Source organism: Lytechinus variegatus, chromosome 3, assembly GCF_018143015.1.
Source record: "Lytechinus variegatus isolate NC3 chromosome 3, Lvar_3.0, whole genome shotgun sequence".
NCBI classification, from domain to species: domain Eukaryota; kingdom Metazoa; phylum Echinodermata; class Echinoidea; order Temnopleuroida; family Toxopneustidae; genus Lytechinus; species Lytechinus variegatus.
Window position 1 is genome coordinate 32,136,790 of NC_054742.1, and position 27,466 is coordinate 32,164,255.

At 35.1% G+C, this 27,466-nt stretch overlaps 1 protein-coding gene across 2 annotated transcripts; it reads left to right on the top strand.

Moving 5' to 3' along the window:
- Nucleotides 1–221: 221 nt before the first annotated feature.
- Nucleotides 222–26,818, top strand: LOC121410785 (tudor and KH domain-containing protein-like). 2 transcript variants are annotated; one of them, XM_041603096.1, is made up of 11 exons: nucleotides 222–322; nucleotides 6,106–6,245; nucleotides 8,766–8,884; nucleotides 10,272–10,473; nucleotides 10,880–11,019; nucleotides 12,114–12,261; nucleotides 18,006–18,199; nucleotides 19,022–19,197; nucleotides 23,537–23,601; nucleotides 24,150–24,304; nucleotides 26,040–26,818. In XM_041603096.1, exons 2-11 carry the CDS (start codon nucleotides 6,146–6,148, stop codon nucleotides 26,202–26,204), a joined length of 1,464 nt encoding a protein of 487 aa, XP_041459030.1. In that variant the 5' UTR covers nucleotides 222–322; nucleotides 6,106–6,145; the 3' UTR covers nucleotides 26,205–26,818. The 2 variants fall into 2 exon arrangements, with proteins under 2 accessions (XP_041459030.1, XP_041459031.1); XM_041603097.1 differs by lacking the exon at nucleotides 6,106–6,245.
- The last annotated feature ends 648 nt before the right edge of the window (nucleotides 26,819–27,466 follow it).

A 27,466-nucleotide genomic window follows, 5' to 3' on the forward strand; every position in this document is an offset into this window, starting at 1 on the left:
TCCTTTTCTTTCTCTTCTTCTTCTCTTCTTCTTCTTCTTATTATTAAAATTGTCATTATTATTATTATTATTATCATTATTATTATTATTACTACTACTATTATCATCATTTTTCTCCTTCTTCTTCTTCCTCATCTTCTTCTGTTTTTAATCGAGTTTCTCATCTAAGTAAGTGCAATGCGCCCTGCTGGTAGAGGTCGCCCTACTATAACACACTGGGGATGAGCCATGCCAGTACAGTGCATATGCGCCGGGGACGGTCGGCGGAACCTTAATAGTTAATTTTTAACTTAGAATCTATCAATTTTCATCGAATTATAATGTAAGTGGTCTTGTATTTTCAATTGAATTTAGCATTAAATTGTTTATCCATTGTTTTGCTATTTCCACACTGTCTTTATGAAATGATGTTCACAAAAATTGAACGAAAACTCGGAACAAGGCAAAGCAACTCTCACGTGCGCAGCCTTACCACCGAGATTCTACCGATCATGTGGCCCGGACCTTCCCGGTGGTCTCTTACTATGCGCCGCTATTCCAAAATAACTCTGGCGCGAGAGCCTAGCCCTAACCTCCTAACAAACGTAATAGAAACTTGGATTATTCTTTTGTTGATTTTTTTTGCCAATCAGTCATATTTTGGCATTATCGTGATATAGGTAACCACCATTCACTTCATACAGCAGCGCTTTATTCAGTCGCACGCACGGTTCCCTAGTATTTCCACCTCCATTCACTGACTTTGTACACAAATGCGCGTACACAAATCTATGAGTGGTTTCCAAAACCACGATTTGGCCCATATTTTAATATCGTTGCTATTGTCTTAACTATCCCATTATGATGATGCAACAAAACATGCAACCTGATACTTAGTAGTTCTAACGTTACACGTGTCGTTGGGCCCAGGCCAGGCACAGATTTTACAAAATGAAATACGGGACAATTGACAAATAAAGATCAACAAAGAAGCCCACGTGCAGTGTTAGACTTGTGAAAAATATAAAGAAATCGAAGGGAGAGTGAACGAAAGATTGAAGGAGAGAAAGAAAAAAGATGAATTGAGAACGAAAGAAAATTAAGGAAATATATAGATCTATAATAACAGAAAGTTAGAAGAACAGAAGAAGGATGAAAGAAAGAATATTATAGAAAAAAGGGTTTCCGTCATTCTTTGAAATGAATAGAAAAGGAAAGGAAGGGAAGATAAATAAAATGTGTGAAGACAAAATAAAGGAGAGAATTAAAGGGAAAAAGTAAGAAAAATGAGGAGGAAAGAAAGAATGAAGGAAAGAAAGAAAGAATATGTTTCCTTCATTCTTTGAAAGAAAGAAGAAAACAGGGAAGGAGGAAGGAAGGAAAAGAAAGAAAAATGGAAAAGAATACGAAGAAAAAATAAAGTAAAGAAAGGAAACAAGAGGGAGTGAAGAATGAAGGGAAGAGAGAATGAAAAAAGAAAATAAGGGAATGAGATAAAGAACGAAAAGAAATAGGAAAGGAAGAAAGAAGTCAAGGTAATTTTAAAGAAAGAAAGAATGAAGGAAATAAAAAAGGGAAATTTAATAAAGAAGGAAAGAAAGAAAAATGAACAGAGAGAAAAAAAAATGTTCAGGAAAGATAGGTAGGAAATAAGGATAGATGGAACGAAACTTGAGGGGCATGCAGGAAGGATAGGGTAGAAAAGAGAGAAAAAGGGGAAAAAAATCAAACTTCAAGTATACAAAAAAAATTTAATCACCTGATAAAAATAATGTTATTTGGTGTTTTTCTTAATGTATTTTAAAAGTTTCAAAAAGTAAAATGTTTTAGAAAGGAATAAAATTCAAAGTGAAACATATTGTCAAACTTAAAAATAGATGAAACATCGCGGAATCATACACACCAAGACTCAAAACGAAAGCTGAAAAAAATAGTTCTATGAAAAGTTAATAAGTTCTTGCGCCGATTACATCTCCAAATCATTAATCTGAGAATAATAAGAATTTCCTGCCGACTTTGTGACTATTTTGGTGGAAAAACTGTTTATCATGTGAGATTGTCTGCACCATGGAGAATTTGCTCCAATCATACATGCCTACATGTAGCTAGTAGCCTGCCATACACACATAGGCAGGAGGCCAGTTTGTTTGCAATGTATTGGGTTACAGAAGCAAGAAAATCACCGCAGAACTTGCAAAGTTTACAGTAATCGATTTAATTGTTGTCTCTGCTTCGTCAACTGTTGGTTATTACTAATTTAATCAAAATTTGTCACTTTTAAATGTATTTATGTTCAATATTCTGAAATACGGAACAATTAGGCGTCCCGGGGAGGGTTGGTCGGGACACCGGGACAAAGGAGAAAAATACGGGACAATCCCGGGAAATACAGGACATCTGGTCACCCTGGTTGGGCCTTTAAAACGTTAGTCTAACCCGGCCCAGGGAGCCCAGCTCACTGTGCATTTACCGTAAGTAACGGTGTATTACCCGCACCCCCAACTTTGGACTAAAAAAAAAAAAAAAATCTCACATTTACATGCATATTTGAGGTACGAAGAAACAAAATCTAAGTTTTTAAGATTTCAAAGTATCCAAAGAGATTACCGGTATGCAGAAATATGCTGTTCTTGATCAATTCATCTACAAATGTTAGAAAGAAAGAACGGTCCCGACAATATTGGCAACTTACACACTCGCTCACCTCGCAGTCAGTGTACACACACAGCACTGCCATTACATAGCAAACTACGATACAGTACAAGTCATGCCAGTACATCTTATCAAATTATGATCTGTGTCTTTCCCAGCATAGGAGGAAGAAACATTCACATTTCTTGCATCACAATCTCACAATCACTTTCAGAAATTTGATGTCTTAGCATGAATTTTGGATACGGGATTATAGGAAGGTTCAAGAAACAAAGAAATTGGCATTTTTTCCAGTTGTTTTTTACGGCTTCGTGCCGTCTCTCTCGTGCGTGGTTTACATGGTATCTTATGAAAAGCAAACAGGAAGGAAAAAAAAACAAGCTGGCGCGAAACGGTACTTTGAATAGCGCCAGCTTTAGTCACACTATAACCACATTACAATGCAATCTCTAAGTTAAGCTCACTCAACTCTCGCTCAGCGGTGACAAAATATTACCGAGTATGCTTGGCGTCTCTTTTAAATTAGCCAGGGAACTTCACTACTTTGAATCGAGAATAAAGTCAAAATTAGTGTCATGAAGGTTGGTGCGTTTGTTATGGACAACATTTAATTAATATTGCAATAATCGCTTCCCATTAACCGCGGCTCATACCCCTCTAAACGACATTGCCTGGGCGGCTACGCCCGGCCACTCGATGTGTTGTGAACTGGCAGACATCGTACATGTACGGGAGGGGTTACGGCGGGCTGGCTCAGACCCGTCACCGTGTATAAACCGCACCCCCTGACTTTTGCTTCTACCCCGCCGAGAAAAAGGTGCGGTTAATACACCGTAACTTACGGTACTCATAGGCCTACTCACGGGACTAGGGTACATTGTAGTCAGAATAACTTTTAAATGAAATTGTGAAAAATGAAATTCTGCACTTACCACGATTATGGATGAAGGTCTATCATGTGACATTGAATAAACTTGAATAAATAAACTTGAATTGAGGCACAGACTGGAACCTCAAAAAATGAAAAGTCTCCTTCCCCAGACTCGATCGGCCATTATGTTAAGAATTTTGAAAGAATTAGGAGAAGTATCATGACAGAACTTTTTGTTATATCATAACCTTGTTCGTTGAATGAGTGGGTAACTGCAAAATTTCTGTTTTCACAATTTTTTTTCCAAGTTATTGTGACCACAACAGTCCTTCACGTTTATAATTTCGTGGAGCTCAATAAATCACTCTCCTTATTTTTTTGAGGAGATCAATTGAGCTCCTCAGAATCTCTCTCCTTGAGGAGCTCAAATCAATACAATACATGTATGATAAATGGTAGATTTTTCTTAACATCGTATGCAATAGCTGTGTAGCTATTACTTAATCTGTGGTGAAACTAGCCAGGCGGCTTTTTGAGAGTAAAAATCATTTACTGACGTAGGCTTACTCTCAATGAAGCCAGGTCTTCCTTCTCATTCACCTACGCAGAGAACGCCAAACAAAACCTGAAACTTTCACCTTCGAGATTCTAATTTCCTTCTAAACGATCTAGCCCCAAATCATGTACGTGGGATAAAACTTCATTTCAGACATTTCTACGTTCAAAATGCAAGACTATTGTTTTTAAAGCATAGTGATGACTTTTCAATACATTCAAACTATTTTGTAGGTATCTCAATGGCCAACCCAACTGAATGAAAACAAACTGAAATAATTTGAATATACTAGGACTAGTTTTAGTCACCACCAACACACTGTAGGGGAAGGCGGGGTAAGTTGTGACACTTTTTGCATTTTGCATGTTAGAAGTGATATGACCAATAATATTGTAGAAATAAGTACCTTGCCTTTAAATTTGATTCTTGGGAAATATTTTTCACCTATATATAACTTTCTACCCCCACACTGAAATTCATTGTGACCTTTGAAAAAAACGATGTCAAATGGCTCAACTTGCCCCATATGTGGGGTAAGTTGTGCCACCTTCTGGGGTAAGTTGAGCCACAAAAACTATGTACAAAATGCATGCAGGAAGAAGCAGTATGTCAATGTTTTATTTCAAGTCTTTGGCTTGCCACTGAGTGAGGAGAGATGTGACGTCACAGCTCATGTCAGCTTGTGTGTCGCAGACCGGTCAGAGACAAGTTGCAAGGAAAATCATAAGGATTTGACATGTCAAATCTATGTGACCTGGATAGCAAGCTCAATCCAAATTCAAACCAATCAGACAGCAGAGTTGCACGATGCGTATATGATAAAAAATGCGCATATGAGTACCGGTAGTAAGCGCACTTTCTTAGTTGCTATGCCAAAAAGCGCATACGTGAGTCGCAGATTGGATCGCAAGGTGTGTGGTGTCAAGGCTTGGGACTACCTTGTCCCCTCAGTCGCAAGCCAGTCGGAGACCAGTCGGGTCGTAAGGTGTGCGGTGGCCTTAAGGCTATGATCAAGTGGTCAGTTGATTCAGAAACAAAAAACGATGCAGAATTGGCTTTAGGTTTTAGGTTTTAGGTTTATCTTGCACCGCGTTCACATGGATGTCACAGCTCACAGCAAGAACCTGAAATGATCCGCGCACCAACAATATACATGTACGTCATGATAAAGACAACGCTGGATCCATGCGCTTACAAGTACATCATAATGGTAAAGTAAATGAAATGCAAGCAAATTGCCGATGCAGATTTGGCTTTCTGTTTACACGTAGAAAAAAACGATTCTGCATAGGCTCACGGTTCTGAACCTTCTACTTTGGTGGTGTAAAATTGCTGATTTTGCACCGAGAGCTGATGCAAGTTAGTCATGTTTACACGCTTCAAAAAGCCAATGCAGCATGTAAACGGTAAATGTTAATCAAGTTGAGACAACTCTGGATATTGCGTCCCCATGCCAGGGGCGCGACTTTCAATTACGTCACATTGGTACATGTAGTAAGTTCAGAGGCCCACTCTGCTCAACATGACAAAAATAGATTCCTGTTCTTAAACTCTAAAAAATCTGAATTTTAACGATTTTTGCTCTAGATGTCTGATTAGGTTAATAATTTAGCAATAATAATTGGCCTGGGGGCAAAAGGACATATCGCCCTCACCAAATTGATATTACCCTCATCTATGTTGTATCGCCCCTATGCCAGTCAATATTGCTTTAATATATATTGCCTAGATCTAATTCAGAAAGTTGATAATACTGTTGGCAAAAATGTTACTCATATTATGCCTGTCGTAAACTTTTTTTTATTTATTAAAGACTTATTTAATTCTAAGAATCAAGAACACTGTGGTTGACCAACTGATATGAAATTTTAAGTGAACAAAGTTTAAGCCATGTTTTAGAAGTGAGAGAATGGGAGTCATAGATATACAGTTCTTACAGAATTAAATTTTTCAAGTCACCATGATTCAAATTTCAAATCTCAAATATTTCAATAGTAATATTTTTTTCAAAGTATATAATAAAGTTCTCTTTTTATATCTCTTCCAGAAAAACTCCTGTTGATAGAGCAGAAGACCTCTTAAAAAGTATGATGTCAGAATTGTCAAGTAGACAGAAGGTGGCCCTGGCCATTGCATTACCAGCATCTATGGTTCTCATCTATCTCTTATTCAAGAAGCGAGATGATTGTAAGCATTTGAAGAAATTAACTGTCTTGCTATTTTTTTAAAGCTATCCATGAATTTGAACTAATTAAATGAAATCCCAAAGTTTTTCTTGTTCTTTTAAGGTGGAACTATTTTGGTACTGTAACACAAATTGTGGAAATGGTATGCTTTGCACAAAAAATGTTGTACATGGATGTAGGGACTTTACACAAGTATAGAAAAGTATAGAAATACATGTACATGTATTCCATAATTTTAGTAACGTTGACAATGACCTTTGGAATCATCTGGCATTCTGGCGCAATAGTTATGATGCATGGATATCTGACTATGCTTTATGTTCAGAAAATACTTTATGTGTAGAAAACACTTTATGTTTTGTAGATTTACATGTATGCATTCCTGGCTATCCATAATTGCAACTCATGAAACTGTTTTCAGTGCACGCATTTTCTGAATTCCAATTCAATTAAGACCATGGTCTAACTCTGTGCTAAAGTTATGGGAAGCCAAATATGTATAATGTAAAAAGTATGTTTCTTATATTTACATGTACTCCATTCTTAGTCCATGCTTTTGTGAAGAAGAAAATTATTTTGATATCATTCATTCCCAGGTAGTTACGAATGATTAGAGTGCCAATTGAGCTTATAAATTTTAATCTGAAATGTTCTAGTGATTTGTATCACAATTAAAGGACAAGTCCAGCCCAACAAAAGATTTATTTAGATAAAAAGAGAAAAATCAAACAAGCAGAACACTGAAACTTTCATCAAAATCAGATGTAGAATAAAACATTTATTACATTTAAAGTTTTGTTTCATTTCACAAAATAGTAATATGCACATCCTGGTCAGAATGCAAATGAGCAGACTCATGACGTCACCCACTCGCTATTTTTGTATTTTCATATGAAATAAAAAAATTCTCATTTTCACCTCATTGTCATGTGAAACCAAATTTTGTTCATCCCTGAACATGTAGAATTAGCATTGTTTTGATACTACGTGGTTCAGTATTGTTGGTGCTTATTGTAAAATCTGAAAGACATGAATATTAAACAATGACACTCGAGGATCTGGCCAAAACTATTTGCATCGAAGGAACATCACATAGCACTCCCGAGGGCCATCGGCCCGAGGGAGAATAGTACTATGTGATGTTCCTGAGTGCGAATAGTTTTAGCCTGTTCTGAGAATGGGTTATTATATATCACTTCCACTCAAACCATTTTACAGCGAATCGATTTTTAATAAGTCGATATAGAACAATCGTTGAGAAGTTGAGAAAATAAGTCTTTCTGGATGGATCGTATGTTCAGCGAGCACATTTGGTTAGTGCAGCTCGCCGAAAGTTTCCTGTGTCATGCAGTGGAGAGTACCGTTTTGCTGAGCAGTGCTCTGCTCGTATCGCGCCACACAGTTCGCGAATAGCGAGGTAAAAAAAAGTATAGTTCACTTTTTCCCTAGGGAAAAAATGGACTATGAGTGACGTCAGCAAGGAAAATGAACTATTTCATGGCAAACGTTCGTAGTAAAATTATTCTTTTTCTCCTTGTGTACACTCTCAATACAATCATCTTAAAGGTCAAGTCCACCTCAGAAAAATGTTGATTTGAATCAATAGAGAAAAATCAGACAAGCACAATGCTCAAAATTTCATCAAAATCGGATGTAAAATAAAAAAAGTTATGACATTTCAAAGTTTCGCTTATTTTCAACAAAACAGTTATATGGATGAGCCAGTTACATCTAAATGAGAGAGTCGATGATGTCACTCACTTACTATTTCTTTTGTTTTTTATTGTTTGAATTATACAATATTTCAATTTTTACGAATTTGACAATTAGGACCTCCTTGTCTGAAGCACAAAATGTTAAAATAATGGAATTTCACGTGTTTAGGGAGGAATGAAACTTCATTTTACATGACAATGATGAGAAAATCAAAATATTTCATATTTCATATAATAAAATACAAAAGAAATAGTGAGTGAGTGACGTCATCAACTCTCTCATTTGGATGTAACTGGCTCGTTCATATAACTATTTTGCTGAAAATAAGCGAAACTTTAAAATGCCATAACTTTCTTATTTTACATCCGATTTTGATGAAATTTTCAGTGTTGTGCTTGTTGCATTTTTCTCTTTTTATTCAAATCAAGTTTTTGTTGGGGTGGACTTGTCCTTTAAGTAAGGGATATAATGTACAATTCAAACAATAAAAAACAAAATAAAGAAATATAGAGTGAGGGACATAATCGACTCATTTGCATATCACTGTTTTGTGAAAAATAACAAAACTTTAAAATTTCACAACTTTCTTATTTTACATCTAATTTTAGTAAAATTTTCTGCATTATGCTTTTTTTATTATTCTCTATTGATTCCAATCGACAATTTTCTGGGGTGGATTTGACCTTTAATAATAACCAGACCTGCTGTGTAAGACTCTTCCCTTTCCTTACTTCCCATATATCATTTGAGAGCAAATTTGCCTGAAGTAATGCAATAATGGGTATATCATTTTGTGTGATGATAGATGATGTACCAGCACCATCCAAGCATGTTGCTACTATCCAAAGACAGACAATTGATATGAATATCCCACATAACAAGGTTGGACCTCTTATTGGTCGGGAAGGCACCAATATCAAGAGGGTAAGTATCCCAACAATTTCTACAGTGCGTATCAAAAAAAAGTTTACACTTTGAAAACGCCCTGGGAATTTAGAAATATGCAACATGTGGGTAATTTTTTCACATATAATTATGGGTTTGGGTCTCATCTATCAAATGAAAGTAAAAGTTTTGACAGAATGTTACACTTGAGTGAGCACTGTCCATTTTTGTAAAGCTCGCAGAAATCTGTTTGCGCAGAAATGCTTGTTTTCACGCTGTGTCAAGGGGAAAGGGCGAAATCAAACTTACCCTGCGAAGCATTTCTCATAAATTTCCCTAGCACTTTTAGCCAATTGAAATAAAACAGATACATTCAAGCATTTTGTAACAATTTTGCCGCCCAAATTTGAAATTTTAACACTTAGTAAGCACAACCTCTACCCTTTTTGTGCCAGCTAGATCTGAGGACATACCTGAATCTGAACAAAAGTTTATATCAGCCATCTCCAGCACTTTTCACTAAGTTTTTATCATTTAAAGTGGCTTTACATTTCATTTTTCATTTAATACTTGTTTCTCCACACTTTTCCCAAGCTTGGCAGTGATTAACAATATGAAAATCAAGCCTAAGCCATTTCATGTAAATCACAGCTCAGTGTAAAGCAAATATCGTCACGATGGACTCGGTGTGTGGGGGAGTGTGGTGGGGCGCAATGCACTCTTCGAAGTGTTTTGGGCAAGGAAACAAGTTTAAAAAGGTAAAAGATATCTTCAAATCAATTTTAATAGCTAAATTCCACTTGTTCTTCATGATTAAGGTCTACTTTTATTCGCATAACTATTTCAAAGTTCTGCGCAAATCATTTTTCACCAACTTTTCAAAAGTAAGTGGTGCTCACTCAAGCGGAAATATTTTTCGACAGTTATATCGTCATTTGCTTAACTGGATCTGTACCAATGCTAAAATGTGGAAAAATCATTAGGATATTACAAATATATAATTTTACAGGATTTTTTCTAAGTGTAAACTTTTTTTTGATACGCACTGTAGAGTCGCATTGGCTTGCATTCAAATAGTTCATACTGGTGAAGTTACTTAAAACATGCTTTATAGCTGTAGTTTGTAGCTTTATAGCTACAAATTCATTTGTAGGTAGTGAGTGTGGCAATCATTTAGAACTCTGCTAGAGTGCTAAATCCTGTATTGGATTTTTTTTTCTTACACTCAAATGGTACAATTTATGAGCTCTCGTCTAATTATTTTCTTAAATGTCCCTCATGAGACTTGATTGTTGGAATGTTTTTGTCTTCTTTCAAATTGTTTTTAAACATTTTCTGATTGAATATTTCAAATTAATTTGAAATTAATATTTCATATTAAAGTCATATACAGATGTGAGACATGTTCTTATTGATCTAATTGCAGATCCAGGCTGAAAGTGGAGCTCAGATCAAGTTCTCTGATGAAACCAAAAGAGATGATACAGCTGACAGACACCTCCGTATCCATGGTAACCGAGATAGCATCTTGCTAGCAGAGAGACTCATCAACGAGTTCTTAGCAGAACAACCAGAAATCATCACTAAGACACTTATGCTTCCCCAGCAAGCAGTAGGAAGGATCATTGGTTAGTCAATGATATAAAGCTCTTAAGATATGTGAAAGGATATTTTCCTGGAGTTCTTCGATTTGCTTGAATCAGATTTAACATTGAAAAAGAGCTTGAAGTCACTGCAGGCGAATAAAAAGCAAAGTCCATGCATTCCAAGGGGATGGTGCTACTGACATTGGGTGCATCAGGGGGGGTACACCCATCCCCTATGGCTTTTCAAGTTGAACATAAGAAAAAGAGGTAGACAAATAGAGGTCTCAGTTATGTGATATCCTTAAAGTGTAATTGAGAAGTGATTTCGCATTAAGTTTAACAACTGCAACATTACATTTAATAGATGGAATAACAAAACCTTGCTGATATTTTGAGAACCATGTTTAGTTGATCTCTGAACACATGTTGCATTATTTTCTGTTGACAGGAAGACAGGGTACTAACATTAGGAGGATACAGAACAGCAGTATGGCCAGAGTGAAGATTGACCGAGATGTTGTAGACGGGATAGATACTCTCAGGCGTTGCACAATCAGAGGAACTCTGACACAAGTTGACACTGCTGAGGTGAGTTGCAATCAATGAGTCATTCCTTGTATGAGTTTTGGGTGTTGGGAGTTAAATCTAAAGCATGGAAACGGAAAGGGATGGGATCGATGCTCAAGAAGTTGCATGGTTTCAGTTATTTTCATATTAAAGAGAAATTCCAGTGGTTGCAGTAAACACTGATTTCATGAGAAAGTCTCAAAAAACAAGGTTTAATTGTCAGTATATCATCGAGGATCTAGATCAGTACAGTTACATTAACTGTACTTTGTGAAATCTTGAAATCTACGCTGAAAAATGTTCACACCGAAGATCCCCAACACAGATAAGTGCACGTGGGACAATGTAAAATTATCGCTTAGAGCGTCGGGCCCGACCCTCTACCTGAATCCTGTGCTTATTTGCTTATTTCTCACCAATTACACAATTTCTTCCAGAATCCTTTGGCACATGCGTTTTATTTATACAAACGGACACTTTGTGGTCATTTCATTGGATTCTGTATGAAGTCATTTTGATATCGTTACCAAAACTAGCATTTACCTTTAATAAACACATTGAATCATCGAATGATTGGTGTTGTGATCTTTGTTAGCAGACTGGAAAGGGAAATAGTTGTGAGATTATTAAGGAAACTCTGAAATCAAAAAGTTAGACTCTGCTGATGTTCATTATATTGAGGAGAGCTCCTCATAGAAGAAACCTCTGTGACCCTTCATATTACAATGTGAATGTATCCACAGTACTAGCTATGTTAAGTATGTAAAACATTAACTAATTTGCATAAGTTACCTCTTTTACTGCACAATGTTGTGTTTTGGATATCATAATAAGGGCATCATCTTATAGCTTATCTGGAGCCTACAGTCGTGTTTGTGATTGATTACATTGAACTGTTTCATGGACTGGCCAAGTCATAATCATGTGAAAGCATTATGTATTTTCATAAGGACTCAAAAAAGAAAGGCAAATCGTTGTAAGATTGTGACAGGTCCCACATATAGCTGGTTGGACATGCACGTTTTATGGAGATGCCCTTGTATTATTTGCACTCATGGAACTTATTTCATGTGCTTGAACATGATGTGTTACTATATTTGTCTTTTTTTACACAGTACATGATAAGACAAGAAATTAATGAAATGGAGGATTACAATCAAAGGTTAGCTGATGCAGCTGCTAATAGGAAAGAAAGACCAACAGGGAAATCATCTAATAAAAGTGTTCAACCTAAACCAGTTTTAACTGTCGACACTGCACCTGGTAAGTCACTCTAATCTCTATAAGAGAGCTTAATGTTTTTGTTTGAAAATCTCACAAGGTAACAAAACCATGGACTATTATTGTGCTCCATTCAAGCTAACTTCACGCCCTTTGCATGAAGCATGCATTTATGATTGGACTTGTCTTAGTTTAAATTCTTAATTTACGATATAAAATAATTTTAATTATGAACACAAAATTTATGTAATCCATGGTTTTGTACTCTGGTACTATTGATACTACCTTGTTGAATTTGGGCCTCTGCATCACATCAAATAAACTACGTCATTATTCCCATATAGACACACATTTTCATGTACAGGAAAAGTTAAGCATGTGCACATAACCAAACTAGGCTTACCCTAAAAGGACAGGGCTATTTGAGATGGATTGAGGACTATTGATCTTGGCCGCAGTTTGCACGATTGTGCCAAAATTTGGCATGCATATTTTTTATCACATTTAGCACAAGCCAGAGGTTAAGGCGAGACTTAGGGATCCAAATGTCGTCCGTCGTCCGTCCGTCACAAACCTGTAATGACACGCAACTCCACAACCATTAGTCGCTTTTCAACCAAACTTGGATGGTGGATGGACTTGGGGGACCTGCATGTTATGCTGCAGTCTGAGGTCACATGGTAAGGTTAAAGGTCATTTTCAGGTCAACATTAAAGTTTACATGCAAGACTCTCTTATGACACCTAACTCTGCAAACGTATGTCACTTTTCAACCAAACTTGGATGGTAGATGGACTTGGGGGACGTGCATGCTATGCTGCAGTCGGAGGTCACATGGTAAGGTCAAAGGTCATTTTCAGGTAAACATTAAAGTTTACATGCAAAACTCTCTTATGACACCTAACTCCGCAATAGGCCCGTTTTGAAAGTCCATTTTTGATGCACGTGTACACGGCGTGTTTTTCGGTCGTGTACACGTGTACACGTTGTAAACACTGTGAGAGCGAGTTCTGTTTTCATGTCGACACAGACCCGCATCAACATGTCATAAAAAGGGGGTCTGTATAGCCTAAGTCACGGTTTTAAAGCTTACCTGAGAAGTTTGAAGTATCAATCCACAAAAATTGGTGCAAATTAAAAGTTTACTCGGCTTAGCAGCGCATTAAATTAATAAAGAATGCAAAAGAAAATCAGTGCAGGGCCCTAGCTAGCGCCGACGTTCGTTGGATGCGCATTTTGTACACTGTACCATGCATGCATGCACAGATCGCTGCAGAATAAGTGTAACTGAAGTTATCGATTGATTTTCATTATTATGTTGCCAATTTGAAGAGCGTTTGTTTGTAGGCTTGTAGCACATGTGTGCCAGCGTATAACACGTAAGTTGTAGCGATGATCACTATCGCAATTGGTGATTCTCAAATTGACTCTGAGTGTGATTGAGCAACGCTTTCGAGCTTGCGAGACTGGAGCAGACCCATTTCGTGGTACAAAAACGTGAGTCTCCAGAAAGAATGTGGATTAAATTGGCGATTTTGGAAGTGAACTCACTCTGGATTAATTGAAATATATTTGACATATTAGTAATTAAAACATGTGCAGTGTCTGAGAACTAAGATTTAATGTGTGGCTGTGAGCTTGTTCACTGACTTTGTAGCCCCCTGCAAGCTTTATGCAGATGCTACCGTGTACACGGTGATGGAATTTAGTACACGTGCTCTGACTTGACCGTACGTGTACCCGAAACGGGCCTTCTCCGCAACCATATGTCGTATTTCAACTAGTACTAATTTCAACCAAACTTGGATGGTAGATGACTTGGGGGACGTGCATGTTATGCTACAGTCGGAGGTCACATGGTAAGGTCAAAGGTCATTTTCAGTTCAATGTTAAAGTTTACATGCAAGACTTTAACTCCGCAAACGTAAGTCGCTTTTCAACCAAACTTTGATGGTAGATGGACTTGGGGGACCTGCATGTTATGCTGTAGTCTGAGGTCATATGGTAAGGTTAAAGGTCATTTTCAGGTCAACGATAAGGTTTGCATGCAAGACTCTCTTATGACAATTAAGTCTGCAATCGTATGTCGTTTTTCAACCAAACTTGGATGGTAGATGGACTTGGGGACGTGCATATTATGCTGCAGCCGGAGGTCACATGATAAGGTCAAAGGTCATTTTCAGGTCAATGTTAAGTTTACATGCAAGACTCTTAACTCCGCAACCGTTAGTAGCTTTTCAACCAAACTTGGATGGTATATGTACTTAGGCAACCTGCATGTTATGCTGCAGTCGGAGGTCACATGGTAAGGTCATAAGTCATTTTCAGGTCAACAGTAAAGTTTACGTGCAAGGCTCTTATGACAAGTGTTATTCCATCCCAGTTATTTCACAATGAAGTTTTGATATAATCCTCTTGGTGCCCTCACAAATCATGATATTTCTGGTCATTTTCATAAGTGGGCGAGACACAAAATTGCTTTTGCCTTGTTTATATTAGGAATAAGATATATGCAAGTTTATTTGTGAAAAACATTTGCAAATTTAACACCCAGTTTCACTTCATTTTTTTTCCCCAGATGTCATCTGTGTTATCATGTTTAAAGGTTTCCACAAAGAAAAATTGCGAAAGCAAATTTTTTCCTTTTGATTTTCATGTTTTTTTAAATGTCTTAGGCCAAGTAAAAAAAGAAAGTAGTTGATCGTCCGGGTTTTTTGAGAGCGGTGATGAGGGAGGTCCTTACTATTTGCTATCTTTTTTTTTTTTAAAAACAAGGAGGCATTTTCTCGGCCCGTTTTTGACATTAGTGATGAGGGAGGTCCTTACTATTTACTATTTTTTTTGCTATTTTTTGTTCAAATGGTTGTCAGGCCATGTCAAGCTTGAAATATGTGATCGATGCATGCTCAATATTAATGATAAATGAGTAGAAATGTATATATATATATATATATATATATATATATATATACATATGCATAAATATATATACATACAATTGATTGGAAATCTATGGAAAATGTATTATGCAATAAAAATCTATCGATGTATTTAAAATACTGATGTATACCAGTACTGTATTGTAAAACAAAACGTTCATGTCAATTGAATGATTTAAACCTTATTCTATATTAATGTATATATATATATATATATATTGTAAAGGTAAAAAATGCATTGGGATGGGGTCATTTTTATTACCATGGAGCCATGTTCAGTTTTCCAGAGCCAATCTCTTTTTTAGTTCTGGGCATGGTTTCTCATCGCAGTTTTCCAGCTACTTGTATATTCATTAACATATTGTTTAATACTGTTCAATTTTTATTAATTTTTTAACTGATATCAAATGTTAAATGATGATTGAATAAATTGTTAATTGTTCACATAATATTTATTATTTCATGTCTGTAATTGTGTTAGATATATTTACTAACTAATTTTTACAATTTTCCATCAAATTGAATAGCTCAAGGAAGAATAAAGTTTATCAAATTTGAACAGAATTGGCACTTTTAGGAATCCCATTAATGATTTTCAATCTTCATAAAGAATAACCCACTTGAAATTATGAATATTCAATGCACTGCCTGCTAACGTTAGAAAACTCAATTGATTTCACAAATTCACATGTTGCGCCAGCACAGTCAAACAATAACATCCCAGCACACAAGTCATGCATAACCCAACATAGACCAAAAGCTTCGGTCTCTGTTTTGTTGGTTGTTCAGCTGAACTTCGTTGGCTTCACTCACCAAATACAGAGACCGAAGTTCTAGCGCGATCTGTACAGGGGACTCAATGGCCATATGTTTATGTACTTAAGATCGGATAAAACGGGGAAGTGAATTTGCGCGACAGCCGAGGTAAGTCACTGTTTTTGTTCCTTTTAACTTCATTTTTCTCCGTTTTTTTGGCAATTGATGCCAAGAGGGAATATAAATTTGCACTCTGGTCACTATAATTTTCGAAATTTTTATTCATTAAAGACAAAAATTGAAAAGCCCCGACGGGGGGATTTTGCATTGCAAGTCCCCTAATGGTGGCTGCACGATAGCGAGCCTCTGTGTACGAGGAGAAATGAAAAAAATAATGTTCAAAAACTCCTCGAAACAGACAGCTGCCAGCTGTCTAAACCCAACAGAGTCACAACAAGCACAGTCAATCACCGTTACACACATCGAAGTACAGGTGCTATCACTCACCAAAAAAACCAGCCGAAATACAAATTTACGTCATTAAAATTGATTTTTCTGCGCCATATTTCCAAAGCAGGCGACAGATTAGTTCAGATTCAGGAAGCGGGGTCCCCGAAAATGCACTAAAAATGAAGAAATCTGTGATCTTCCCCGAGTTTGCAAACTTTATTTTCCTGCTAATTTATGATGGTATCTTCAAAATTCCAATAGAAAACCAAATCAGATTTTTTTTCTTTCCTGCAGTTACGGCGATATCGGACTTTGCAATTGTTTTTGAAGTTGCGAGAGAGATCCCAAACCACATGAGAGCAAATCGCTCGCCAATTTTGTGATTTTTTTCGCTATTCAGCAGCCATAAAAATAGTAAATATCAAGAAAATTGATGCTGCAATGAAAAAGGGAACATCAAAAAGGAAATTCCCAATTTTTTTTTTTTTTTAGCCAATTTTTGAAAATAGTAAATATCAAAAATTTCCATGCGGCGGCCAAAATAGATGCGCGAGAGGACGATCAACTACTTTCTTTTTTTACTTGGCCTTATGTATATTTTTGTTTTTTCATCCTCTGCTTTTCATTGTTTTTTTTCAATGGAAATTATTACAGACCATTTAACAACTAAATTAAACCCTAAATTAATTAAGCTGACCAATTGGGACAAAAAAATAATCACCATTTTATGAATTTCATCTTCCATAGACTTTGTACACTAAGTATGAGAATGAGCCCTTTCCGGCATGACATTGTCTCATAAAAAGTCATGTGCCATTGGGATGCTATACCTTCATGTCGGGAATTTGGTCTCATAAGTTGCACGAGACTTCAAAGAAAAAAGTATTAAAACAATTTGCGGCGCTCTCCTTTTGCCTTTTAGAAATATCGCGTGAAGCGTCAAGGTTCTTTTGGGGCTAGCCCTAGAAGTCCTAAGGATATTTTTCTTTTTGTGGAGATGGGGGCCCCTTTGTCAGGAAATGGCGCTACTATTCCAATCATAAAGAACTTGAAATAAATCTATTTTACTCAGTAAAAAAATATTGATATATTTATAAGATTTAGCTAAAAACAGAATGTTCATTGGATCTGTATATGAAATTACATCTTCTATTTTTAATCTGAACTCCACTGACAGACCGTTACAAAACATCAGAGACTAATGCGAATTTCGCTCACAAAATTGGGGAAAAAATCGAAAAAAAAAAAGCAATCGAAAATGGTGAACGGTAGCGAGCGGGGATGATTATTTCTCTCCGCTCCAACAACGCTTGGGCGTTGTGACCAGGCCTTTATGTATGCTGCTACCTTTTGCATTGTTCAGATGAATCAAGGACCAGCTGCCGTATCACCGGTCTAATTTAGCAGTTGGAAAGATGAAAAGTGAGCCGATAAGAGAGGTTGATGATTTATGCACAGTCAAATCATGATTATTGGTAAAGTGGCATCTGACAGGAATTTCTTGAAATAAGAGTGACTAACAGCTACTCTGCTCTGCTAAATCCATCTTTATTATGATGGGTTATTGTAGAATGCTTCTAACACTTAAAGTAATTTTTGCAACATTATAGAGCAAGACTTTTTGTCTATGCATTATTTCAGAACCAGAAGAATGGCATGTAGACACCACTTCCACTGCACAGCCCCCCAAAAACAAAGATTTCTTCACAGTTTACGTCTCAGCCGTGGAACATCCAGGACACTTCTGGTTGCAGATCGTCAGCAGCAAGGCCAAGGATTTGGACCTAATGCTTATGAATATGACAGAGTTCTACAATAATCCAGATAATCAGAAGGTAAAGCTGAAGAAAAGGATTGAAGAATGATACTCCATTACTAAGATGACCACAAAGATTTCATCTAGAGCAACCCTGAATTACCACAATGTATTATTTTAGAATTTTAGTCACTTATTCAGTTTAAGTATGACACTACAGTTGTGGCTTTTTGTGATCAATCACTTTTATAGAATCGGTTCATTAAGAAATGGTAGTGGTCATGATACCTCAGTTCTTAGTAAGTGCATGACACCGGAAGGTCTTAAAAGTTTGAGAGTAAAATCTCAATGTCAAACTGTTGTAGAGTGATTTTAACATATCGCTCATAAATATGATATTGTACAGAAATTATGTTTGCTTGAAAAAAATAGATAATGAGGATCAACTATATCACTGACCAATCATATTTATGATTAGCACACTTCTTTAACAAAGCTGTGTGTAAATGAAAAAAATTAATCTAAAATGAAGTTCTCAGTGATAGTTGATAAAAAAGTGAATTCCACAAGGTTGGCCCATTCCCCCATGATGTCTGTATGCATCAAAGACTTGTAACTGGATGAAATCCATTGACAATATGAAAGACAAAAGGATCTTGACAAATTTGCGTTATCTTGGGGGCAACCAGTGAAGAGACTTTCCAAGATAGGAGGCCATCACCAAAATCTTATTAATATATTATTGAAAGAAAAATGTCAAACAGTTAATATTAACTCCAAACACTCCTTGATTCCCCCACCACTCCTTCCCATCCTCCAGTACAGCTCATGCAGTATATTTTACAACAGTTGCTTGTTCAAAAGCAGTCATGATTAATCATTGATTTCTACTTTATACCAGGCATTTCAACCTGACAGTCTCCAGAAAGGTGAGATTGTCGCTGCTCCATTCTCTCATGATCAGATGTGGTATCGTACTCGTATCCTTGGTTTCCTTGACGATGACATGGTAGACCTTTACTTCGTCGACTATGGGGATTCTGAAGCCGTTCCCAAATCATCTGTTTGCACCTTGAGGTAATAGGCAGCATTACACACAATTTCTCTGCCGGCACAAAATGCTTTTATGCAGTATGCACATGTATGAATTGGCTGCTTTCAATCCTTAATGTTCCTTCATTTCTCACATTTGTTAATTTGAGTAAGTTTAATTGTCTTAATTTTGTTATTTCTACTATTGTAGATATTGTTTTAAAGTCACACAACACAGGGCATGTGCTGTGAGCGGTCAAAATAATGGATATGCTCATTTAATACAATTGATCATCTCCTGTTTCTCTTTGTTCTTGAAGCTAGGATGCTAAAATTCTTCTTATTGCATCTTTACAAATCCCGAAGTGATTCTGCATCAAGACACAAGCTTGTGAAAAGAGCATGAGAGAAGTTGCATTGCAAAGCTGTAACTGTTCAATGTTTATTAGATGAAACCTAAAAAAAATAGTTTTCTTCTTTACCAGAATCACATAAAGTCTAATGAATTATTTTATGAGGTATTTTAAGATAACACTTTGTTGTAAAGAAATGCATCTGATGAGTGTTTATCAAAGTATTTTGTCACAAATTTTTCACTGTCAAATTTTCTGTAGGCTAAGCTGATACAGTATTTAGTGGCTGATGTTTATTCAAATACTCCCATGTTACTTCATAAAATGCCCTTCATGAAATGCAAAAGAAAATTTTCAGAATATTTATTTATTTATTTTTTTTGCCTCTATTAGAGGATTTATTAACATCAAAATCAGGGGTTACACAATAAGTCACATTCAAATCAAAGGTTACACAATCATAAATCATGAAAAATATAAGTATTATTACAATAATTACAAAGTCATATCTACGTTACATAGGTTTTCTTACATGAATCGTAACAAGCTCTTGGGCAGTTCATCTCTTTTTTTGGTCTTTTTACTAGCAATGTTGTACATTTCTATCCGTTTTTTAATTTCTTTTATAAATACATGTTTCAAAACAAAATTTCTTTTTTCAATTCCTGATTTGTTTCTATCCAAAATAACTTTATATATTGACCAAAATGCAATAGTTACAAAGGTATTTGTTTTACTATCACTTTCAACTTTAAGTAACTGCTTGATGTTTACTTCCACTTTTACATTGTAAACTTCTCGCAAAATAATGTTGATATATTTGAAAAAGGATTTATTTACTTCACAGTCAATAAAAGCATGTATAATATCTTCTTTAACCTTGCATGTTGGACACAAATCATCTGTTGCAAAATTCCATTTGAACAGGTTACTTCTTACTGGTAAGAGATTATATAATAACTTAAGATTGAACTCTCGTAATTTATTTTCTCTAACTTGAATAAGATTATTTTTAAATACATTTGCCCAATTTACATTAATATCAAGTTTGTTCTCCTAATGTAAACAGCATTTATTGGTGAAAGTATTTTTTGAGGGAAACAGGTTATATATAGTATTACTACTCAGATCACTGATGCATTTCAAACTTTTTCCAATCATTACCTGGGGAGCAATAAAACCATGAGGTCGGATAGTGATGCCACTATTATCGCTCAAACTTTTTATCCAAATTGCTGGTATTGCCTTTTTTAATTTTGTATAGTCGAAAATAACAGTATTTTTACTTCTTTTTATATCGATCTTTCTCTGAATGTTTTCCATTGGTATGTAACCATTTCTCCCAATAATATCTGTTAAGTAAACTATACCACTTCTATACCAGTCTTTATAAAATAAAGACTGGTTATCAAATATTATATGTTTTTTATGCCAAAGTATTTGATTTCGAATATCATTACAGTTAGGGTTAGACATACACACATCTTTCAATGTGGTAACAGTTCTAAAAATTTCCCAGGCCTCCAATATTTCTTTGTAAAAAGTTGGTATTTTCCTTTCGTTTATAATTTTCAGTGTTTTAATATTGAAATTACAATTTAAAAGGAACGAGATACCTCCTAGGAGGTCAAACCAATATGAACACATTTTTTTCCATATTTCTGTTTTGTCATTCAAAAACCTTCCTAACCATTTTAACCGAAAGCTTAACATTTGATGGTGAACATCAGTCATTTTTATTCCACCATTTATATAATTTTCTGTTAAAGTACATCTTTTAATTTTTTCTACTTTTCTGTTCCAAATGAATCTATACACTATATTATTTAACATTTTCAGGAATTTCGTTGGAATGGAGTCAACAATGCTCAAATGTATTATTTGACTAAGTGCTAAACATTTAAGAATAGTTACCCGACCAAAAATAGTTAAGTTTCGTTTTGACCAGCTGTCAAGAGTCTTTTTCAATTTAGTTAATTTTTCTTCCCACTCTAAGTTTAGCGATTTGTCATTATCAGAATGAATATAATGACCTAAGTATTTTACAGGTTTTACAGTCCAAGATAAATTGTATTTTTTAATATCATATTTCTTACTTGTATCTCCTAACCATATCAATGCTGTTTTTTCTTTATTAATCTTTGGTCCTGCTATTCTACCAAAGGTTTTTAATTCATTTAATATTTTTCTTAACGATTTTTCATCTTGAACAAAAAACAGAGTATCGTCAGCATATTGTAAGAGTTTAAGTTGAACGTCATGTTCTGTAATTTCAATAGGTTTAATCTTTTTGTTTTCTCTTATACTAATTGCTAAAAATTCGGCAGCGATGATAAACAAAAGAGCTGATAATGGACATCCCTGTCTTATACCTCTTCCAATATTAAAACTTGTTGAGATCCAACCGTTTACCAAAACAGAGCTTGAAATGTCTTTATAAAGAACTGAAATCCATTTACGGAATGATTCACCAAAATTGAATTTTTCCAAACACACGTTTAAAAATTCTATATTCAGACATCGAAAGCTTTCGTGAAGTCTGCTAACATAATGGCACCTGTTTTACAATGCTTATTGAAAAAACCGATAACATCTTTTGTTAACCTTACATTACAAGCTGAGAGACGTCCCTTTATATACCCCGTTTGATTTTCATGAATAATTTCGTCAACAACTTTATGGACTCTGGCAGCTAGGACAGCTGCTATTATTTTGTAATCACAGTTCAGCAGTGTAATAGGTCTCCAATTCTTAAGTTCTTTACAGTCACCTTTTTTGAATAATAAAGTGATAAGACCTTTTCGCTGGGTATCTGACATAATTCCTGACATGTAACATTCATTCAGACTTTCTACAAGAAGGTCTTTCAACAAAGGCCAAAACGTTTGATAAAATTCAATCGAAAGTCCGTCTGATCCAGGGGCCTTATTTTTTGCATTGCAAATATAGCACGTTTACATTCTTCATGTGTTAACAATCCTTCGCACATCTGTTTACTTTCATTTGTTAATTGATGCACAGTTTTAGATGATACATAATTTTTCATACAAATAATGTCATTTTCTTCACACGTTTCTTTTCTATATAATTCTGAATAAAAATTTACAACCTCTTCTAAAATATCTTCATTTTTTGTTATAACTTTCTGGTCCTTTTCACGTTTCATTTGTGAAATTTCTTTTTTCTTAGCATTATTTCTTTCTAACCCAAGAAAGTATTTGTTACTTCTTTCTCCTTCTTCCATCCATCTTACTTGAGCCCTAATACCAGCTCCTTTACAATCATGTTTGTACATTTTCTCTAATTTATCTTTTACATCAATATAGTTTTTATGCACATTTTCATCATCAACATTAACATCCATTTGTTTACTTAACTCACACAGGTCATTTTCTAATGATAACTTTATTTTTCTCGACAATATTTATATATATATATATATTGGGGTGGGGTTATGGATTGATGATATTATAAATGGAAAGAATTATTTTAATGAACATATAGCTTTAGCATTTACTGATTTGTGTAAAATTTCACTATTATGCAAATAATGAATGTGTATGAGTGCAATTGACCATGGCTTGAAGTTGAATAGGTCATTTGATCTTTTACCAAATGAAATATGTCCATTACATGTATGATTGATATTTCATTATTTGTTTTATATGACACCTCTAAGTAGATCCTTGTCTTTACAATGGCCGTGTCACAGTTTAGATGCAAGTGAGTGCAGCTGATCTTCAGCAATCATGGTCTGTTGATTGTAGCAATACACGCTACACACACACACACACAAGATTTTTACTTGTAGTGCCGATGCTGTTGGCAGGCGTGCAATGGAGAAATTTGTATGTATCTAAATGCATGATGAATGAATCCAAAATTACATAAATGATGATGTCATTGTAAAATGGGCTGAATGATTGATATCAAACAACCCATCAGATAAAGGATCTATCTGGGTGAAATATAATCAGTGTTATTGTATCATCTTGGTTGTATATTGATTATTATATTTCTGATATGTACAGGGATGATTTCCTAATTCTACCTTTCCAAGCTGTGGAATTCTCACTTGCTAATGTATTTCCATCAGGTAAGTCATTTTTTGTCAAACTTCATATTATTCGCTTTTTTTCACATTTTTTAAACATCAAATATTGATGTCTAAGTTTTCTTTGTTACAGTTTGGTCATCATACTGGAATTCATGTTAGTAATATATATCTGTCTAAACTTTCCATATTGTGTATTTCTAAGCTCAAATTTAAATATGGTTGTGTGACATTGGGTGATTTCAAGTTAAGTGTTGACCTCTTGATGTTGGTGTTAGGTAAATTTTTACCTAAGTGTAACACCAAATATAACATGAAGATGGTCCTGAAAAGTCACCTCACTATGTTTTGAGTTGTCAATATTGTGATCTGGATTATTTGTTTGAACTCAGAATATGTTTTGGAGCTAAGAAACACAATCCAAAATGTGCCTCCAACACAAACACTGAACACTGGAAATCACCTATTATGTTTTGATTGTCAGCTTCTTTACATTGAAATGATTGCAATTATGTTACAATTGATCCGGATTTATCTGCTTGTTCTTTATGATTGATCATGTCTTTTTTTCACTTTATTTCTGCTGTTAGGTAGTGATGAATGGACAGAGGAGGCAATAGAATATTTTGAGCAATTAACTCATGTTGCCAAATGGAAACCACTTCAGGCCAAGATAATAGACTATCAGAGTACAGATATTGGTACTATACCATGCATTGATCTCTATGATACTGCTGATAGCTTTGTAAGTTAATCCCCTAGTCTTAGTTCACATATTTTGATTTTTTTTAAAGTTATTTTGGGAAATAGTGAAGTACCAAGGGCTATGACGTACGAAAATCTTTAAGAACGATATTGGGTGCGTGTATGAAAAATGTCCACTCCTGATGCACGCTTTGTCACAGTTCGCCAAATTGACGCCTGTTGCCGTGGTTATCAACGCTATTTTATTCATGAGTCCAGTTTTTATTCATGAGTCCACTCTTCAAACAGGGGACTCATGAATAAAATAGCGTATCTAACCATGGTAACAGGCGTCAATTTGGCGCACTGTGACAAAAATGCACATCAGCATTGGACATGTTTCATACATGCGCCCGATACGCACTAAATTAAGCGTAATTTATACAGGAAATCTGCATAAACCATGGACTCAACCGTGGGTTTTCAAAACCACCTTTGTGAATTCGGGCCATTTTATTTCTGGGTTAACGTTTTATAGAGGTATTCTGGGAAAAATTGATACTGAGGCTGAATTTGGATTACATGGAAATCTTGTGACATTACTGTGGAGATGTTCCCTAATACTGCATGACCACTGTTGGATTAGTGCAGCCTCTCCAGAGATCATTCGATGTTATCTATAAGTTTATAGGTTTTTGTCAGGGTTTTTTTTTTTATTTGTGGAAAATCACACCAAACAAAATCACGGGTGCTTTGATGATCGTAATGACTTTGCAAAATAATTTTTAAATGTTGGACTCCCTACTGCAGTTTTACATGATTGATGATAGAAAGTTAGCTTTGGTGATGATAATGGACATTCCTATTGAGGATCAGGGGTGGTATTCTGAGGTCATTTTATCTTTAAAATATTTTATCTCATAAAATGAAATTGGTATTCTGAGATGAGATTTTATCTCTCAGATAAAATTTTAGATTTTATCTTGCGTATAAATTTTATCTTGCGTATCTACAGATGATACGCAACAAAACAATGCCTGCGTACACCTACCCATCGCGTATCTGGCCGTTGCATTGCAGATGATGTGCTTGCGCCCATGTTACTTTGAAGAAAAAATAAAATAAACTTAAAAGAGGGTAGAGGCTATTTTATCTCTGCGACGTTTATTTCACCAATATTTCTAGGTGAATTAACACCAAATGGTGACATAAAAATGAAGAAAAATTATATATTTATTGAGAATAACACCTTAACGTTGTTCCTGTACAATCAGAGAGTATTTCATTAAACTTTTCTTGACTAATATTGTCTTTGAAATGATGCTTGAAAAGATGCGATAAAGACTTCGAAAAAAGATGAGAGTATTGTCCTTTTTGTTAAAAAGAAATCTCCGTAAAGACGCGCAAGCGTATAGTGCAAGCGTATTTGAAGTCAATAAATTGACGCAATCTAGCCCCTTTGCCACACCTCCTGGCGGAATGGATTTTAATTGGTTGAGTGATATGAGAGAGCTATAAAAGCGCGTTTCTAATTGGATATTGATTAAAAAATAGGTGTGTCTTACAGAGATAAAATGAAGATAAATGGTTCTCAGAATACCAATTCGGAGAGATTTTAAGGGTATTTTATCTCACTGATTTTAACGGAGATAAAATATTTTATTTTATCTGAGATAAAATGGATCTCAGAATACCACCTCAGGTTTCACTGACTTGTGTTGTACCATTAGCTTTTCCCTCTGTTATGATAATTTCTAAATTATTCATTACACCTTTTCCTCTCTATCCTTTCAAAGGATATAAACATTGGAAAGCAGCTGAGACTTTATGGGTTTGCCAAATCAAAAAGAGACAAAGAGAGAGAAATGACAAGTCCAGAGACATCGTCTACTTTACCCAGTGCTTCAGTACGGTCAGAAGGAGATGGTGCTTATGATACAGAGAACTATGCAAGTTTATGATGCAAATCATATCTCCACCTACCTAACATCTGTGCTCTTTCTATATTGTTATTGCTACCCAGATATAACAACAAACCAAAGATAACATGGGAAATGAATATCAGTAATACCAAACACAAGTGGCAATCATGTGATCTGCTTCATTTTTTTTTTAGTATAAATGGAAACCATGACCCAAGTGATTTGTCAAGTTTGTTGTGTAGATAGGCTGAATTTGGAGTAATAGTTCAGATACGACCGTAAACACATTTTGGGTATTTTTAAAAATGGTACTTACATTAATACGCTATGACAATTGTGAGGGTTTTGAAGAAATATTAACTTCTGTAATTATATTGGTTTAATATGTTTAGCCAAAATTCTCACCAAAGCTATTTTAAAAGCCTCTTATAAGTGAAGAGTTCATATTGCTAACATGTTTGTTCAATTTATGAAAATGTTTTATCACATCTCAATTCATTTTAAATAACTATATGCATACAGATCTCTTTTACCTCTTTAGTTAATCTTGTAATTTACTGTAATTCGTGTGATAGAAATTGGTCAGAATGTTCAATACTTTTCTCTTTTGACAAATTGGAGTGGTTACTATGCTCTAGATCTCTTTTTCACTTTAAAAAGTAAATGTTATTTCTACATTGTTACACTTGACCTGTTTTTCGTCTGCCTATGTCCTTACTCTCTCTTCACCTAAATTGTTAATTGATTGCAGCGATAGTATGTTTTGTAAATGCATTCAATGGAAATTCATATTTTATTATATACACACTCTAAAGTTAAATCATTTAGTACATGGTGTGTGCTGGCCCCAAAGAAAGTTTCTTTCTTTACTTTGTTAACGATTGTTGCTTAATATCGGGTTGCAAAGCCCTATCTACATATACTTTATATTCAAATTAAGTTATTTTTTAGTAAAATTTTTTTTATAGATAGAATTTGTTTGAAGTAAGAATGCCCTGTTTGTTTGTTTTTTATTTAGCCACAAAGGTTTTCTGCTCCAAGTGGTGATACATTGAAGATTATGGAGTTGAAGAATATGAAATCACAAGTGTGTGTGCAAATATGTTCAAATCTCTGTTGTCTTGCTTGGCCCTGTGCTTAAGTGTTGATAGAGTGATATAATTGCACTGATTTAGAATTGAAATCTATAAGCAACAAATCAGAATGATTGTGATTATAAACTCAGTATCATTTATACAGTGCATATTGGGATGTCCCTATTAAAGAAAGAATAAGAATGAAATACAAATAGGGATTAATAA